General features: G+C 38.0%; 1 protein-coding gene across 1 annotated transcript in view; it reads right to left on the bottom strand.

Annotated features, from left to right (window-relative positions):
• The window catches only part of lrba (LPS-responsive vesicle trafficking, beach and anchor containing), a 913498-nt gene that overhangs the window by 396250 nt on the left and 497398 nt on the right, over nt 1–19850 (bottom strand). Inside the window, exon 37 of the mRNA XM_078541260.1 lies at nt 1977–2101. Within this exon, the coding sequence (XP_078397386.1) occupies nt 1977–2101 (125 nt within the window). The remainder of the gene's footprint in view (nt 1–1976; nt 2102–19850) is intronic.

The raw sequence follows: 19850 nt of genomic DNA on the forward strand, positions 1-19850 counted from the left end.
GTAGCCTCTTAATAACAACAATTCACACTTACAAAGCACCTTTAATATCAAAATACGTATCATGACACTTCACAAAGGTATAATCCAAATGGATGCCAAGTCAAAGAAGGGAATATTAATTGCAAATAACATTATGTACTCGTTTATAACATAGTTCTTAACTTACATTCAAGTAGCACATCTCACACCCTACACACCAAAGAGGAAGTGAAGGAAGTGGTGGGAATAAAACAAAAGCACTGTTGAAGCATTGAGCATTTAAGGTGCATTTGAAGGCAGAGAGAAAGGTAACAAGTTGATATGGGTTTTTGAAGAGACCATCAGGAGCAACAGCTCAGTAGCTTATGTGAACATATTAGTCAATACTGCTGCTGTCCACATCTAGAAGGACAATTATGTGAAATAATAGGGAAAAGATATATTTTATCTATTTAAATGTACGCTGCTAATAAGAGCAGTGGATTACATCAAAAGCCTTTTGGCAGAAGCAGCCCAGCTGTGCACTTCACCTATCTGGTCCTGTTCTAGTCTCTAAGGATCTCTGGATTTGGTACAGTTATTGCTTTTAGATCACATTCTTATTGACTAGTGTCAGCCTGGCCATTCATCTTGAGTACAGATGTCACGACTGCAGTGCTACCTTGTGACATATTGTGAACATTTTCTTCCAGAAATACCTCTTTAAGGCAGGGTGCAATAGGTTAAACTACTAGACAGAAACCAAAATACAACTGATTGTGCCATTCTATTTCCTTCGTAAGAAATACTTCTATAACTTGAAATTGGAAACCACTGCAATTATCAATTTCCTGAAAGTATGCCAGTAAAACAAAAATTGCTTAATTCCAAACCAATGTGGACATCTTTATGAAATTAAATCTGATTTTAGAATGCTTCAAAATCAGTGGTACATCAGACTATATAATGGTGACTGAACTTCAAAAGATCTTCCTTTTACAATTGTTTACTGGTAATAACTGAAGTTATTTCCAGACACGACACCTTCAAGAAAAAGCAGCATAGCTTTACTATCAGTTAAGTATTCTGCACTAATATTTTGCAGTTTTCATTCAGTTACTTATATAAGGTAATCAATGCTTGTTAATTAGTTTTCATTGCAGTTAAAAATGACCAAGTGCACGATCAGGTTAAATAAATCTGTTTCTATAGGGGGAGCAATCAATGTTATAGCTCATTAAATTATAGCTCCAGTCCAATGATCGTTAGAATACAGACTGTGATTTAGGAAAGGGCTTTTGGGGACAGACATTAGGGGAAAGAGAGCAAACTAAAGAAAATAAATTTAATCAGTTTCCCAAACGACTGAAAGAATAGCATTAGTCAGTTTAAAAACCAGAAAGACATTCTGTACTTGTGTCCCTTTTTCACAAAACTTATTTGATTTTCTTTTCTTTGCAGAGTTTGTTCACCAAATAAGAAAATCTTCGGCCTCACTCCATTTCATGATAATTTACTTCTCTACTCTGTCATCAAGTTATTAGTTTATTATTTCAATCTCTTTATTCAAATACGGATTTATTTTTCCTGAAATGATGCACTAAGCATTCAAGCGTATGATTTCAGTCTCTGTTACATTAAATTGTATCTGGAGTTTTTTTTTAAATAGAGGTGAGTCTACGTTGAAAGGGGAACAAACTTTTTTAAAAAATGCATCTAAACATGTAAAAAGATGGGATTAATAAAATACCACACTGAATCACACCTTTTCTGTTTCAGCTAATTTGTTGTGCAATACAAACAATGACACCACAAACCAAAAGTAAATTCAGACACCTTTGTCTTTGTCTGGTGAGATGATGTGGAACTATTCAGCAAGTGTTTATACTTCAAAATAGGTCATTTGACATACAAGCATGTGTTGTGGCACAGCTTAAGTGGTCTTACAAATGTAACTCTAATTTTATTTTTGCGTACCTACTGCCAATAAGCAGAGACCAATTCTCTATGAAACTAACCGTGTTCAGTTGCTGCTTTAAGTGCTGCTTCAGGATGTGTTGATCCAAATGAGTTGCGAACGAATCGGCGGCGGCGCCGCAAGTCATCTTCCCAGTAGTCAAGGCGCCAGAACTCACGAGGACGACTGCAATGAAATAGAGGCAGCACATATGTTAGCAATTATCAAACAGCATGGTAGCACATAAGTGCTGAATAAAGATCTCCTTGTTTGGTTGGTCATTTTTGCAGTCTGCAATCTTTAAGTTAGGTTTGTCCTTGAAAATAACAATATCACCTTCCAGACTAAGAAACCCCTTTCCCTTTTCTTCTTGGAAGGTGAAACGAGCACTAAATACATCATTTTGAAATGAATTGCTGACAGTGTGATCAGTTTCCCCACACTCTAGTGGCATGTGCTCTGATTTCAGCCTCATTTCAGCCTCAGCAGGACACCTTTAGCTGTGACTGCGTTTATAAACCAGAATAGGGAAAAGGCCATTATAAATATGGTATAGCATTACCTATATTAATCAAAGTCTACCCCTTCATCATTTTTCTTCCCAATTTGTGTGTTTTTACACAAGGTCAGTAAATCATACCTTGCATTCTCAGTCCAGAAAGTGTTAACTTTAATGAACAGTACTGTAACGCGCGTACATGAAGAGATAATAAAATATTACTCTATTTAGACGTGCAGAAATTTAATTAAAATAATCTCTTAAAATATTCATTACATTTAGCCCCTGAGGCATAGAGTAATACTAGAAAATGCATTTCCTTTCTTTTACTGATATTTTTAAGACCCATTCCTACATAAAGACAAGGTAATATATTTAAAACATATGACATTTGATTTTTTTCTCTCACATTATATTTTAGGAGGCAAAATGTCAAGCACACCTAATTTTATTCCGCAAAATACAATAAAAAGGTAACACTAATCTTTTTATCTCTTCACGTCAAATTGAAAGAATGCTCCACTACACAGCCTGAAGAATTTCCTCTTCCATTTACAGCTCTTTTTTTTACTTGCAAAAAACAACACAGGAAGATTTGTTACTTATAAGATAAATCTTTTTATTTAGTGGAAGGCAACATTTCTCAGTCTCAATACAACATAGATTCTTTTTTCCTTCTAACTTACTGGAATTTTATAAGCAACACCACCATTTCTATATAGAAAAAGCAGACATGTCGCATTACGGATGAAAGAACAGCAGTATTAAAGCAGTATTTCAACCACCACGCTTTAGACGTTATTTGTAGCAGGATACACAAATATACAACAGGAGGAGAAGAATTATTTCTAATATACTACTAGAGGCACCTCTGGTGTAAAACAATTCACTTAGGAAATACAATTTAAACAAGTACAAGTATTCAGTAAGAAGTGGATAATTCTATGTGTCAGTATTCTGCATTTCCCAGCAGTAAGTGAATTTATGTCTACAGCTTCATCAATGTAATTATACCATTAAATCACATGGTGTTGCTAATTCACTAATATGGGCTTAAAACCATAGTAAAATCTCCTACACATAATCATCAGCTACAAGAAAATGTGTTAAGTTTTTATCAAATATGTGTGCACCCTCGAACCTCTTTTTATTTATGCAATGTACACAATATTGAAGTTCAGAAAATAACAGTTAGTGCACCAAAAATCGATTGTAATCTGAAATACTATTTATTTATTTTTTATTTAAAATCTCTCCCCCTAAAAAATGTGAACGCAAGGTCCATTACTCGATTTTAGTCACATACGACAGAGTGTTATGTGTTTGGCTGCGATAGCTGCAGTGCTCGAACAGGCACTTCATCATCCTGGCTTCCAACATTCATCTATTAAAATTATTATCAAATATCTACTGAGATCCAGGCGTGAATCATAGACTGCACCCAGTCTTCTGGGGAAAGATACAATGAAGGTCTATTCATCAGTGTGGCAATCGGCAGAAGTAATTAGTTCTCAAGACCTAGGTTTCTTACAAAGCTTATTTCACACACTGCCACAAACAACATATGATAGTGAAAAGCTAATGAAAGCCTGTAAAATGTGTTAACCTCTCTAGCTATCAATCGTTCTGTTACTTTGTGTGCTAAATATATTTTTAAGCCAATAAATTATTAATTTCTCATCCATCCTTGACAGTTTTTGACAGAATTATGTGATGCCATTCTTCAAGATAACAACAATTAAAATCACAAAAGAAATCTGCAGTGTTCATTTATACACTATTTGTGTAATTAGTTCTCCCACAACAAGATGCCCCACTCAAGAGTAATCTTGACAGAAAGCTCATGTTGTCCATTTGCCTCTTCACAATATGATCCTTATAATTGCTGAATAGCTACAAATTTCATGGTGCTCCACCAAAACAGACCTCAAATTGCTAGTGTTTATTTCATCACAAAAAAAACATCGTCATAAATACTAGCCTCTGCTTGAAAGTTAATGATGAAATGAGGTATATTATGTTCAGCGTCTGAGCCTTTTGTGCAGGACTTGGCTTTATAAATGTATGTAATTTACTTCTGATTGATAGCAGTCATTAACTAGATATCAACTCCTGATTCAATATGCTGCACAGCAGTATCTCCCAGAAACCAGTGCTGGTTTGGACATACTGGAATTTTAAAATCTTACAGGAATACTACCCTAAACACATAAGCATTAAATTATTATTCAAAGAACTTAAAACCATGCACTTTATGTACAACTTTTTGATCTATGTCCAATTGTTTTATGATAGGTCATCTACTTGAGCATGAGTGCATGTCCCAGTCAACACAACAGTATCATCATGTGTACATGCAGCATCTACACCAGTTAACATATGTATACGTAGAAAGTCTCCAACTCTGAACAATTCAAATAAAGACGACAAGCTGCTGTCAAGCAAGTATTTACACAAATAATTATTTACACTTAACGATACTGATTTTTACACAAATTACTTTTCAAAATGTTTAAAATTCATTACTTCCCATTTTTTGAATCTCAAATTTTAGTATAAATAAGCTTCAGCAAAACTCACTTAAAATTCATTTGATAATAAAATGAAGTATTTTCAGAAATTAACTTAAAAAATTTGCCTATTAAAATCTCAGTTTGGCTGAGCTTGACATACTCAAGCCCCACTCAAGATTTGAGTCGTCTTCAGGATGAGATGTTGAACTGTCCACCTTTTCTGATGGACATAAAAGATCCTATGGCCGAAAAAAGCAGATGGGTTCCTCCTTCAACTATCAACACTAAATTAAGATAACTAAGAAAACTGGACGTTTACATAATTTGTGGGTCTTACTCCAGATAGGATGGCACTTTCATTTACCAACATAACAATTGCTGCCTTCCAAAGTATGCTTTGGGACATTGCTGAGATACAATTTATAGGTAGAAGTGTCATTTTATAGAATACTGCTTTCACACATCAGCCTCCCAGTTACATGATTACATGACCTTAAAAAAAACTCTAAACGGAAAGCAAAAAAAACAACGGAAAGAAAAAGATAATTAAAACATGTGTTTATATAGCACCTTTCATATCCATGGAGGATTCCACAACAATTTAGTCAATTAATTACTTTTGATGTGCAGTCACTGTTGTTATATATGCCAACACATCATGGTATTTGTTCTCATATATCCTCAAACAGAACATGACCAGTTTATTGGCCAGAAGAAAAACTCCCCTGCTGTTCTTCAATTAAGGCAAGGGATCTTTTACATCCAACTGATCTGCCTCATCTAAAAGACAACACCTACAATAGCGTGATACTTCAGACTGCGCTAAAATGTGAGCCTAAATTATGTGCTCAAGTTTTAGAGTATTGTTTGAACCAACAATCTTCTGACTCAGAGGTAAAAGTGCTACTAACTGAGCTGAAATACACATCTCCAAGAAACAAAAGAACAAGCTTGGTAAATGCCTTTTCTTAAAACCTCATGTTAAGTGTCCAAATCACAGCAATATTGGCACAAGCTATTTTTAACAGTCCTTTCTCAGGGGGAAGTGAAGGAAACAACTAAACTTTGATGAAAACGGGAAAGCATTTTAAAGAAATGAAAACCTATATTTTCAAGCATATCATATCCAACAAGAACTTCCAGATTTAACTACAGCACTCATACAGAGGTTATTTTCTTATTCTATAGCTTATGTATCTTTAGTGACAGATGTTTGTTATATTTATTTTCAAAACAAAAGCAGAGAATAATGGAACTACTCAGCAGGTCAGTCGGTATCTGGGCAGAGAGTAAAGAAGTTAACATTTCCGTTATAAGCCCTTCATCTGACTTTTTTTTGTCGTTAATTGCTCACTGCTTCAGAGAATAAAAGGAACTGTTTTAAAATATAAGAAAGCATTTCAATTTCAGTTGGACAAATTTGGAATTAGCATCAACAGAAATTATTTCACAAACAAATGTAACAATAGATGTGGAAAATGTCAATTAAATTTATAACTTCAAAATGCAAGAAAACCAGAGTAAAACCACCAACTATAACTGTGACTATGACATCACCAATGAATCAAACTCGCATAACACATGAGGAATTTACAATTAAATGGCCAGGAAGTATGGACAACCGAAAATATTTCGAAGACAGGCTTAAACTATTTTTCACCTTTGGTGATTCAGCAATTGTCAGTAATATCTCTCAATTGACAATATTTTCTCAGACTCAGACTCGCCAGGCATAAGCTGCTATGAATTCACTTCTTTACATATAGCTTAATTTTGCAAAGGCTTCAGTAAATACAAATTAATCAAAGTTAACATAGTATGCTCTTAATAGTTTAGAATTTCACTTTGGCACTAATCTGAACTATGACCATCATATCATTAATACTGAAAAAGATAATATACATAAATGCTAAATACAATCAAGGAAATTTTAATGATTCAGAGAGTTTAGAAAGCGTTTTTATTTGAAGAATTCTATTTCACTCAAAGTTTTAAGCAATATTGTATTTACTGGTTGCCTTCAGCTTGAATGCATAAATAACTTCTGGTTACTTTTTTGCTGTATATAGACTGCTTATTTTCCAGGCACTATGAAACAGATACGCATAAACAATTAATGCTTTGAATAACAAGAGAGCCCAAAAAGCTGCTTCACCTGCAAATATAGCACACATCTCTTACTAGTGAGCAGCACATTGCCTCCTAATAGCTGAGTACAAATAAATTTATATTTAAATCCCACCAGTGACAAGAAGTTCGAAAACGGCACATGAAGAAAGGTTTTTAATAAGTATCTGCAGTAAAATCCATTGACTACTAAAATTGCAGCACTTAACTGTTTGTGTCAAGAGACCCATTGAGCTCTTAATGTTTGACAGCATTTGCTGTATTCCATTAAGATGTAACTACCTAAATAGTCTAGAAAAGTTAATGGTCCAAATTCTGCATTACAATAACGGTGAGGCTAACAGTCCTCACTGTTAACATGGAACAAATTGGACAGCAAGTTCTGGCATTCACACATGCATTTTACATGGAAATCCCAAGTTGTGTTGTTAACAATCCCCGTCAGTAGATTCAGCATTGAAACACACATGCAATGATGTTAACTTGGGGTCCTTGCCCACTAAAGATGTCATAAGAAGTTATTGTTGGTGTATTCAGAAATAAGTGAAGTTTTAACCAGTGTGATAAGTGATAGTTACTACCAAACAGTAACTTTCATGACCAAACAGAAATGCTTGGTCTTGAAAATTATATTTTACAATGTGGACCTCATTCCTGAAGAAATTAATTAATGTTGGAGATATAAAAATAACTCGTCTGTCTCATTTATTTCTCTCTTCATCCATCTGACTTTCCCAATCTTTATAACCCTTTCTGTATATGGTTTAAATCTATTTTATACTCCCTGCTTTATACTTCTTAGTTTAGACTTACCTAACCCACTGGGAGTGGGGGTGCAGGTAATGTGTGGGGAACTCAGGTGTTGGAGGGCCCCACATGCATGTGATTTCACAGACATGGGCCAGAATCTCCATTCTGGAGCTTAAGTTCAGTGGCAGGCATGGAAGTGGAAGTGATTTCCACTGGGGGACAGGATGGCTGACCACACATGATCTTGTTCATTAAATCTGCATCTGCGAGGAGCTCACCGATTCTCACGGCAGGGGCAGGCAGGAAGTCGCTGTCCTCAACCTCACCTCATGGGGTCGAAGATCCAGGCACCATAGTAAAAGGGTACGCGGACAGTCTGCATCATCCCTTCCACCTATGCCCAGCCACTACACGACCCTTCCCCACTAACCCTTCCTTGGTCAACCTCCATGCAACTTGCACTGCCACCATCCAGTCTCAAGCATAGGCTGGCATTAACAGATGCTCCCCAAAGAGGACAATGCAGTATCAACTCACCTTTAATCATGGGAGGGGTCTATCATGGCAGGGGCGCGCCACTTATGTACAGTCATAAAAGTGAACATTCTAATTTCGTACTGGTATGGAATTTAATTTGGAGGGGAGCTTAATTCCGGCAAGCCTTTTAATGAGAGTGCATGACATGCTAATGCATGCAAAAGAGCTTCATTACATTGTTTGTCAGGAAGCTGGACCTGCCTTTAAAATCCCAAGAACATAATTGCTAAAATTTATCCCGCCACTGGGAAACTGACTTTTAGCCTCACCCGCCAAGCTTCCTGCCGTTGGCAGGACCAGGGGATTCTGCCCATGCTTACCACCCAGGAGCCAGCCTCATTGACAGGCATGGTTTCCAGTCAGGCAGGGAACAGTCACGGGGAGGCTACAGGGTCATGTAGAGCCCAGATCCCAGTCCAACTTTTGGACAGTAGTTGGAGGGGTGGGGTTGTTCAGGTGTTTGGTCCTGGAGGGTCCTGTAGGTATGAGGTGGGGATGGTCAGAGGCCTCAGAGGGGAATTGAAGGCCTGGGACAGGAAGTCAGTGGTCTTATAGAGGAAATCGTGGGGGGTGCAGTGTTTAATTGGGGGTGGGTTGTGATGGTGGTGTGATAGCCAACTATCAATGCTGGATTCAGCAGATAGGTAGAATGGCACTGATTCAGCACCTCACCTGGGTTTAGTTGCTTTGCCACATAGCATGGATTGGTCACTAATTCCCTCCGGCCACTGCTAAAACTGGAAGTGACTTGCAGGCAGGTTAGGGTGGTTGAACATACCCTTCTGCATGTCTCTCTGATGTGCTGGGCTTCCCCATAATTGATTATGGAGAAATTCGTGGAGCCTCCTCCTCTTGTAAAGTTGTTTAATTGCCCACCACCATTGATGACTGGATGTGGCAGGACTGCAGAGCTTTTATCTGATCCGTTGGTTGTGGGATCGCTTAGCTCTGTCTATTGCGTGTTGCTTCCACTGTTCTGCATGCAAGTAGTGATGTGTTGTAGCTTCACCAGATTGACACCTCATATTTTGGTACGCCTGGTGCTGCTCCTGACATGCCCTCCTGCATTCTTCATTGAACCAGAGTTCATCCCTTGGCTTCATGGTAATGGTAGGGTGAAGGACATTCCCAGCCATGAGGTTACATATTGTAGTTGAATACAATTCTGTTGCTGCTAGTAGCCCACAGCACCTCACGGATGCTCAGTTTTGAGCTGCTGGATCTTGTTCTAAATCTATCCCATTTAGCACAGTAGTCATGCCACACAACATGATGGAGGGTATCCTCTATGTGAAGGCAGGACTTTGTCTGCACAAGGGCTGTGCGGTGGTCATTCCTACCAATGACATCATGGACAGATGCATCTGTGACAGGTAGATTAGCGAGGAGGAGGTCAAGCAGGTTTTTCTCTCTTGTTGGTTTCTTCATCACCTGTCATAGGTGTAGTCTTGCAGCTATGTCAGGAGGACTCAGCCAGCTCCATCAGCAGTGATACTACCCAGTCACTCTTGGCTCATGGACATTAAAGTTCCACACCAGAGTACATTCTGTGCCTTTGTCACCCTCAATGCATCTTTCAATTGGTGTTCAACATGGAATAATAATGATTCATCAGCTGGGTCAGGGGTGTTTCCTTGCCCATGTTTGACCTGATGCTATGAGACTTCATGGCGCCTGGAGTCAATGTTGAGGACTCCCAGGGCAACTCCCTCCTGACTGTAAACCATTGTGCCGCCACCTCTGGTGGGTCTGACCTGACAGTGGGACAAGGGATGGTGATGGTGATGTCTGGGATATTGTGTGTAAGGTGTGATTCGGTGAGTATGTCTGTAGTCTCTGTCAAGTAACTCTGTCAAGGTTAAGTAAATGTTAGAATTTAAAACTTCAATAGGAGAACTTTCTACATATGAACAGCTTGACTAGTCTGTGGGACAGCTCTCCAAATTTTGTCACAAGCCTCAGGATATTAGTAGGGAGAAATTTTTTGGGTTGACGGGGCTGTAATGGGGGGTGTGCAGTTGTCGTTTCCGGTTCTAGTGTAATTAATCATTTGCCAATAACCGAATATCAGTTCATATGTGTTAAGAATGGCATATATGACATACTATAGACAATAACAGATTATAGGCTAAAAATTACAGGCTTTTAGTCAAATACTGCACTTCACAGCTCCATCATAGATTAAAATTAACCATTTGTCACTTAACCTGGTACCCTTGTACATTTTGTGTTCTGGCATTTACATAATTGTGAACACTAAATGACAGACAGCAGAATAAATATCATATTTTTAAAAAATCATTTAATGCATACTAGCCCATTCAACAGCTTAGCATTTTGCATGTAATCTTAAAAAATAATTTTCAAAACAATATTAAATAGACCACGTATGAACAGAAAGTGCTAGTATACAGTACGAGTTAGCATTACATATTTATAATTATTCTAATTAAAATAAACTCTTATCAATTTTGTTCAAATTTCTCAAGTCAAGGGAATCTAGAAAATGTTTGCCTACAACGTGCTTTGATCATTTTAGGAAGTTTGATGACATGGTGATTTCATTGTCTGAATTTTTTTCTCTTTTTGACAAAGATAAATGATTGCCATCAATCATGATCCAATCGGTAGTACATAGTCTCAGGGAAATGCATCACTCTTTACTAGTTTTCCTGCTCTTCGTGGAACCTTAGCTTCATTTTTTATGCAATGAACAAAAATATCCCAGGCAAGAAATATGTCATTCACACCCACTACAAAATTAAGTATTATAACTAATGATAGCTTTTACCTTTAATAATGTGTAGCATTACACTAGGGACAGGCTGCTTTCCATTTCAGCTGAAGGTTAAGTAAATGTTAGAATTTAAAACTTCAATAGGAGAACTTTCTACATATGAACAGCTTATGGCTTGTTTTGGTTAAAACTAATTATCTAAAATATTTAACTCAATAACATGCTTTGAAAGGAATATGAATTTTAAAATATTCTTCAGCTGACTGTTCAAATTCATTATTAGAACAGGTAAAGTTCAAATGCGGTTCAAAAACATTATACTCAGAAAAAGCTAGCTATCCAAAAACAAACTTTAAATAAAAGGAAAAAGCTTTCAACTGCACAGCCTGTAAGTTAAAATGTCTACACTTTCTTTGAAACAAAATTAAACCCTATAAAAATATAAACAAGTACCTCCCCCACCCTAAAATATGCAATTCCTGATGTTAATCATTAAAAAACTTCCAAAGTTGAATTTTCAGAACTTGAGACAACTGTAAAGCTTCTAATTAAACACTGAATAATGGAAAGTTTTATTACAGAAACTAAAGATGGTTTGTCCAAGTTAACTTCATGGCAATCTGGAGCAGTCCCATGTCCAAATGCAGCAAGACCTGGACAATATCCAGGCTTGGGCTGACAAGTGGCAAGAAAAATTCACATCACACAAGTGCCAGGCAATGACCATCTCCAACATCACCATCTAACCATCACCCCTTGACATTCAATGATATTACCATCGCTGAATCCCCGACTAACAGCATCCTGGGAGCTACCATTGACCAGAAACTGAACTGGACTAGTTATATAAATACTGTGGCTACAAGAGCAGGTTAGGGGCTAGGATCCAGCAGCGAGTAATTCACCTCATGACTCCCCAAGCCTGTCCACCATATACATGGTACAAGTCAGGAGTGTGATGGAATATTCTCCACTTGCCTGGATGAGTGCAGTTCCAACAACACTCAAGAAGCTTGACACCATCCAGAACAAAGCAGCCCACTTGATTGGAATCCCAGCCACAAACATTCACTACCTCCACCACCAATAAACAGCAGCAGCAGTGTGTACCATTTACAAAACGCACTACAGAAACTCACAAAAGGCTCCTTAGACAGCACCTTCCAAACCCATGACTGCTACCATCTAGAAGGACAAGGGCAGCAGATATGGGAACACCACCAGCTGGAAGCTCCCCTCCAAGCCACTCACCGTCCTGACTTGGAAATATATCTCTGCTTCTTCACTGTCGCTGGGTCAAAATCCTGGAACTTCCTCCCTAACAGCACCGTGAGTGTACCTATACCACATGGACTGCAGCAGTTCAAGAAGGCAGCTCACCACCAGCTTCTCAAGGGCAACTAGGGATGGGCAATAAATGCTGGCCTAACCAGCGAGGCCCACATCCCATAAATGAATAAAAAAATAAAACAACCATTTACATGGTATACGTCTATAATACTTGCATTCATTTCCTTCTGCATACATCATGAATGCGAGGTCGAGTCAGGTGAACCCGATTAATAAAACCACAGAAATAAAAAAGTACTACACAAAAATTGCATAAAGAAAGGACAATTCTTTAAGCACACAACATTAGCAACTGAATTGTCCAAGAAATAATCAATAAGCCATGTAATTGAGAAAATGGTTTATTATTGTGATAAATGACTGAAATCCAGTTAGAGTACCAAATTTAAATCACAGTGAATAATTGTACTGGATTCCATTAATTCAAATTTTAGATTTTCAGGCTGTACTAATTTATACTTGAAAATTATAATTACCAAATCATGTCAGTCTTCAAGGTATTACTATACTAGAGTATCAGATTCAATGCCATGTGTCACTCGCTATCAAACGAAGATATAACAACTAATGTATTTGTTTTTCTCTCCACTCTTGATAATACACCAACAAATATAAAAGTAATTGTACAATGGCATAAAACTCAAATACATTTATATAAGCAGTAAGTATGCAAGAATTGCTGCTAACTTTTTTTTGTAAATTTCAATACCTTCCAATTTTAACTTCAGAATATTTAAAAATTCCCCAGGAAACAAATGAAAGTCCCATTTTATTTTAATACATGAAATGAGACAGCGTAGTCTCAAGCCCTGGTGAACAATGGGTTTAAAATAAAAACAGTGCTACTTCAGCAGCATTGGTTACATCAGTGCCAAAAGTGGGAAGTGATAAATGTCACACTGATGTAGTAGCTTTGTTAGGTTGAAGACTAAAGTATGATATTCGAGCATTGTAGGGTTTCCTTTTTATATCCAAGCAGCCTGTAGCTGATCCGGGAATGTTTGATTCCGGCAGTGGATACCCAAAAAGGAAAATAATCCAGTTCTCAATATAAAAACCTCTTACTATGATGTGTGCAACAAAAAAGTAGCAATACACCTCTCATTCACTGCTCCCTAATAAATACAGTTCACAAATCTATTTCTCCAAACTTTCTTCATTCTCCTAAGTTGAAGAAAGATATATATATTGCGGCTGAAAGTAACAGTAATTCCCATCACTACTAATGAGCGGAAAATTAGAAAAAATCATTTCTTTCTCCCTCAATCATCTGATTTATACTGTAATATTGACTAGAGCTCTTGAACTGCAACATGAGCAAGATAGTGGAGGGCTGCCAGCACCCATGAAACCACAACACAAAAAAGTCAATCCCTTTCGGAGAGGAAAAGCATTTTTTTTTTATATAGAGTTACACTAAATAATCTGGTGCCTCTTTGCCCAATTTTTCTTTTTGCATTAAAATAGTCAGGTCAGAATGGTTTTACTTGTCACAACTGAACAATAAATTTATGCAATAAACTTGCAAAGCAGAATCTATGTTAGCCAAGGGCAGGGGAAATAATTTCACTTACTCAATTCAAATTGCATTTCTCTATCCACAAGATTCTGAAATTTCTATTTGTATTTTAGGAGGCACATTTCACAATTCTATCCACTTATAAATGCAAGAATGCTATTTGATTCCGGTAACCAATTAAGTCAAAATTATTTTTAACCATTGTTTTGAAAACTGAATCTACAATTCTGTCCATCTTTACAAGAAAACACAAGCCAGTGGCCTTGATCTGATTTGCTCATCACTGAGGCTCAAATCCTGAAGAATTTTTGTAAACCAAAGATACATATATATACCACTAAACATTTAATTTCTTGCGGTCTTCCTTCTAGCTCATTTTAAATATTCCACAGACTGCATTTGCTGCTTCCATGCCAGACAGGACAGCAAGCATGTCTTCTTCCTGCATATCTCACTCTTAACCAATCTGTTAGGGCGTGCACGAACAGCCTAGGTGATTCACTTGATAAAAGCAAAATACTGCAGATGCTGGAGATCTGAAATTAAAACAGCAAGTGATAGAAAAACTCAGCAGGTCTGGCAGCATCTGTGGAGAAATAAACAGAGTAAACATTTTGAATCCGACATGACTCTTCATTGGAACTCACTTGATGATTTGGCCTCCCATTTTGCGCAACAGCAAAAAAAACCATAACTTGACACTGTCTACAAAAAAAAATTGTGTGGAAAATCAGATATGACCTTGCACCCAGAGTGAATACAAAAAAAGGTAACAATGCTGCCAAAAAAAACACATTAATTTACTACTCAAAATATTGTGACACTAATTCTCACTGAAAATCTTAGCCTGATTTTCCTTTTCAGTTACAGATCAACCAGCTGTAGAATTTCAAAAAATCCAGTTTTCCCCCTTCTTTCTGTGAAAGACAAAGCCTCTTTCTGCGGTTCAGGTCTGGAATGCACTGGCTGGAAGTGTGGTAGAGCCAGGTTCAATTGAGGCATTCAAGAGGGCATTAGATGATTATTTGAATAGAAACAATGCACAGAGTTATGGGGAAAAAATGGGAGAATGGCATGAAGTCATGATGCTTATTTATGAGCCGGTGCATGCATGATGGGCTGAATGGCCTCCTTCTGCACCATAACAATTGTGATTCTGTTATCTTCCTTAAAACACATCTCCAACGATTTGGTCACCCCTTATAATCTTAATGCTCATTTATCTGATTATATTTCTGTGAAATGCCTCGAGACAGGTTTTGTTATTGAATTCTCCTCTCTGTAGCCCAAGGGCAATGAAACAAACTGAACTGCTCCATTGACTATAATAAAAACAAAAATGCTGAAAAAACTCAGCAGGTCTGGCAGCATCTGTAGAGAGAGCAACAGGGTTAATGTTTCAAGTCCATATGACTCTTCTTCATTGTCTACCTCAGCTAAAATTAGTTAATTTAGCACTGGGGTTCAAAATTGAACAATTCTACTCTTTATTTCTTGGTATCAGGATAGGAGGTACATTTACCCACTGAAGTATCAGGAGTGCTTGTGCTTTCAGGTATTGCACCATGTTCTTCTTTAGTGCAATGGTCTTGAAACTAACATCCCAATTTGTAGAAGACACAAGTTGCATACCAAAAATAGAGGGTGACCTCGGGGCTAAAGAGTGTGGGAATTAAGGTAATTAATAAATGCAAAGAAAAAGTATTGGAGAAGCTTAAAGGACTAAAATCCAACAAATCTCTGGGGCATGCTGGCCTACAACCCTAGGTTTCTAAAAGAGATAGCTGCAGAGATAGCAGATGCACTAGCTATGGTTTTCCAAAATTCCTTAGATTCAGGAACAGTCCCATCAGATTGGAAGTTGGCAATTGTAACACTGCTTTTCAGGAGAGTAGGGATACAGAAAACAGGGAACTACAGGCCAATTAGCCTAACATCAGTCATTGGGAAAATGTTGGAATCTATTATTAAGGAAGTCTTAACAATGCACTTAGAGAAGTATAGTATGATTAGAACAAGTCAACATGGTTTTACAAAAGCGAAATCCTGTATGACAAATTTATTGGAGTTTTTTTTGAAGATGCAACTAGTAGGGGAGATAAAGTGGAACCAGAATGTCTTCTGGGTTTATAGAAGACATTTAATAAGGTGCCACACAAAAGGTTAACTGGCAAGATAAAGGTTCATGAAGCTGGGGGCAATATATTAGCATGGATAGGGGATCGTTAAATGGACAGGAAGCAAAGAATGGGCATCAACAGGGCATTTTCAAATTGACAGGTTGTGACTAGTGGAATGACACAAGGATCAGGTGTTGGGGCCTCAGCAATTCACAATCTATATTAGTAACTTAGTTGAAGGGACAGAGAGTAAAGTATCTAAATTGCTGATGATACAAATTAGGTGGAAAGGTAAGTTGTGGGGAAGACACAGAAAAGCTGTGAAGAGTTACAAGCAGGTTAAATGAGTGCACAACAAGATGTCAGATGCAGTATAATGTGGGGAAGTGTAAAATTATTCTGAAATGAAAAAAAATGAAAGTCGCCGTAGTCCCAGAGGACTATCAGAGAGACCGGTGGTGAGTTTAACCTGAGGGTCACCACACCTCAGGCGAGGTTGAGAATGGATGACCTCAGCCAGTACAGGAATTGAACCCATGCTGTTGGTGTCACTCTGCATCACAAACCAGACATCCAGCCAACTGAGCTAACCGGCTAGAACAGCAAGTTTTTTTTAAAGAAAGGTGAGAAACTTTTAAGTTTTGATGTTCAAAGGGACTTGAATGTGCTTGTACAAGGAATGCAGAAAGATGGCATGCAGGCACAGCAAGCAATTAGGAAGGCAAAAGGCATGTTTGTCCTTTATTGAAAGGGAATTGGAGTACAGGAATAAAGATGTTTTGGTACAATTGTACAGGGCTTTGATGAGACCACATTTGGAATAGTGTGTGCAATTTTGATCTCCATATTTAAGGAAGGATATACTTACATTGGAGGACATACAGCAAAGCTTCATACAACTGGTCCCTGGGATCAGAGCTCATGGGGCTAACGTGGGATAAGAGATTTGTCCTATGATGAGATTCTGAGTAAATTGGGCATATATTCCCTGGAGTTTAGAAAAATGAGAGGCAGTTGCAATGAAACATGCAAAATTCTGTTGGGGTTTGAAAGGACAGACACAAAGATTGTTTCTGCTGGTCAGGAATCTAGAACATGGGGCAAAATCTCAGGATAAGTGGCTGATCATTTAGGACTGAGATGAGTAGAAATTACTTCACTCAAAGTGTTGTGAATTTTTGGAATTCTCTACCCCACAGGGTTGTGATGATCCATTGTTGAATACATTTAAGTCTGGGAGAGACAGACTTTTGGTCTCTCAGGAAATCAAGGGACAAAGGGGGCGGGCAGGAAAGTCGAGTGGAAGCCCAAAATCAGCCATGATCAAATTGAATGCCAGAGAAGTCTCAACAGGTCATACGGTCTACTCCTATTTCTTGTGTTCTTGTAGCACAACAGAACTTACAATTGTTGATAATGTTTTAAGACTTAATAATTATTCAGGAGTACTTTATCATTCCTGAAGATATTAATGATGAGGGGTGAAGCTTTTGATATATAATTTCGCTAAAACAGATTGTCCGGTCCTTGTTACATTGCTATTTGTGGGAACTGTGCAAATTGGCTGCTGTGTTTCCTCCACAACAACAGTGATCACATTTCAAAAGTACTTAATTGGCTGTGAAATGCTTTAGAACATTCCAAGGTGTTATATAAATCCAAAGCTTTCTTCACACCCACTTGAGAAAATTTTTATGGAAGTGTGAATTTTAGATATTCACGTCATCTTTATCTTAAATAGGAGACCCCTTATTCTTAAACTGTGTCCCCTAATTCTAGGTTCCCCCATGAGGAGAAACATTCTCTCAGCATCCACCCTGTCAAGCCGGCTCAGAATCTTGCCAGTTTCCATGAGATCACCTCTCATCCTTCTAAATTTCAATGAGTATAGGCCCAACCTGCTCAATCTTTCCACATGAGAATTTATAATGGAGAAAAGGAAATAGCAGAGAAATTAAACAATTACTTTGTGTCTGTCTTCATGGAGGGAGATACAGAAAATCTTCCAGAAATACTAGAAAACCAAGGCACTGAAAATGAGGAACTGAAAGAAATATTAATAAAGACGTAGTACTTAAAAATTAATTGATTGAAGGTTGATAAATCCCCTGGACCAGATGAGCTACATCCCAGAGTGTTGAAGGAGGTGGCGATAGAGAAAGTGGATGCATTGGTGGTTATATTTCAAAGTTCTACAGATTCTGGAAAGGTTCCTGCAGACTGGAAAGTAGCAAATGTAACCCCACTATTTAGGAAGGGAGAGAGAGAGAAAACTTAGAACTACAGACCTGTTAGTTTGGCATCAGTCATAGGGAAAATATTAGAATCTATTATAAAGGGTGTGACAACTGGACACTTGGAAAATAATGATATGATTTGGCAGAATCAACATGGATTTGTGAAATTATATTCAACAAACTTGTTGGGAGCTTTTTTGAGGGTGTTACTTGCAGCATAGGTAAAGGAGAGCCAGCAGATGTGGTGTATTTGGATTTTCAGAAGGCTTTTGAAAACCCACACAAGAGGTTAGCAAACAAAATTAGAGCAGATGGGATTTGGGGTAATATATTGCTATGGGTTGAGAACTGGTTAACATGCAGAAAACAGAGTAGAAATAAATGGGTGATACTCAGGATGGCAGGCTGTTACTAGCAGGGTACTGCAAGGATCAGTGCTTGTGTCACAGCTGTTCACAACCTATATAAATGATTTGGATGTGGGGACCAAATGTAATGTTTCCAAATTTACTGATGACACAAAACTATGTGGGAATGAGCTGTGAGGATGCAAGGAGGCTTCGAGGGGATTTGGACAGGCTAGGTCAATGGGCAAGAACATGGCAGATGGAATATAATGTAAGGGTGAAGTTATCCACTTTGGTAGAAAAAACTGAAAGGCAATGTATTTCTTAAATGTTGAGACGTTGGGAAGTGTTGATGACCAAATGGACCTGTGTGTCCTTGTACAAGAGTGTCTAGAAGCTAGCATGCAGGTGCAGCAAGAAATAAGGAAGGAAAATGGTATGTAGGCCTTCATCCCAAGGGGATTTGAGTACAGGAGTAAAGATGTCTTGCTGCAGTTGTATAGAGCCTTGGTGAAATCGCACCTGGAGCAGTGTGTACAGTTTTGGTCTCCTCATCTAAGGAAGGATGTACTTGCCATACAGGGAGTGCAACAGAGGCTCTCCAGACTAATCCCTAGGATGGTGTGATTGTGTTATGAGGAGAGATTGAGGAAATTGGACCTGTATTCTCTAGAGTTTTGAAGAATGAGAGGTGATCTCAGCGAACCTACAAAATTCTTACAGGGCGAGAGCGGGTAGATATGAATAGGATATGTCCCCTGGCTGGTGAGTCTAGAACCAGGGGACACAGTCTCAGAATAAGGGGCAGGCCATTTAAGACTGAAATGAAGAGGAATCCTTCAATTCGAAGGTGGTAAATCTTTGGAATTCTCTACCTGCCGGGGCTGTGGAACCTCAATCACTGAGCATGCTCAAAACAGAAATTGATAGATTTCTGTTTACTATTAACATCAAGGGATCTGGGGATAGTAGGGAAAAATGACATAAAGGTAGATTATCAGCCATGATCTGTTTGAATGGCAGAGCAGGCTTGACGGGGCGAATGGCCTACTCCTGCTCCAATTTCCTATGTCCCTATCTCAAATACCCTTGAGCATTCAGTTAGCAGGCTCGGTCACATTGCAACCATGTCTCTGTAATGCCTATTATATCATACTCAAATTATTTCTATTTGTGCTGTTAATTCATCCACCTTGTTA

Source organism: Cetorhinus maximus, chromosome 1 (genome assembly GCF_964194155.1).
Source record: "Cetorhinus maximus chromosome 1, sCetMax3.hap1.1, whole genome shotgun sequence".
In the NCBI taxonomy this organism is placed as follows: Eukaryota; Metazoa; Chordata; class Chondrichthyes; order Lamniformes; family Cetorhinidae; genus Cetorhinus; species Cetorhinus maximus.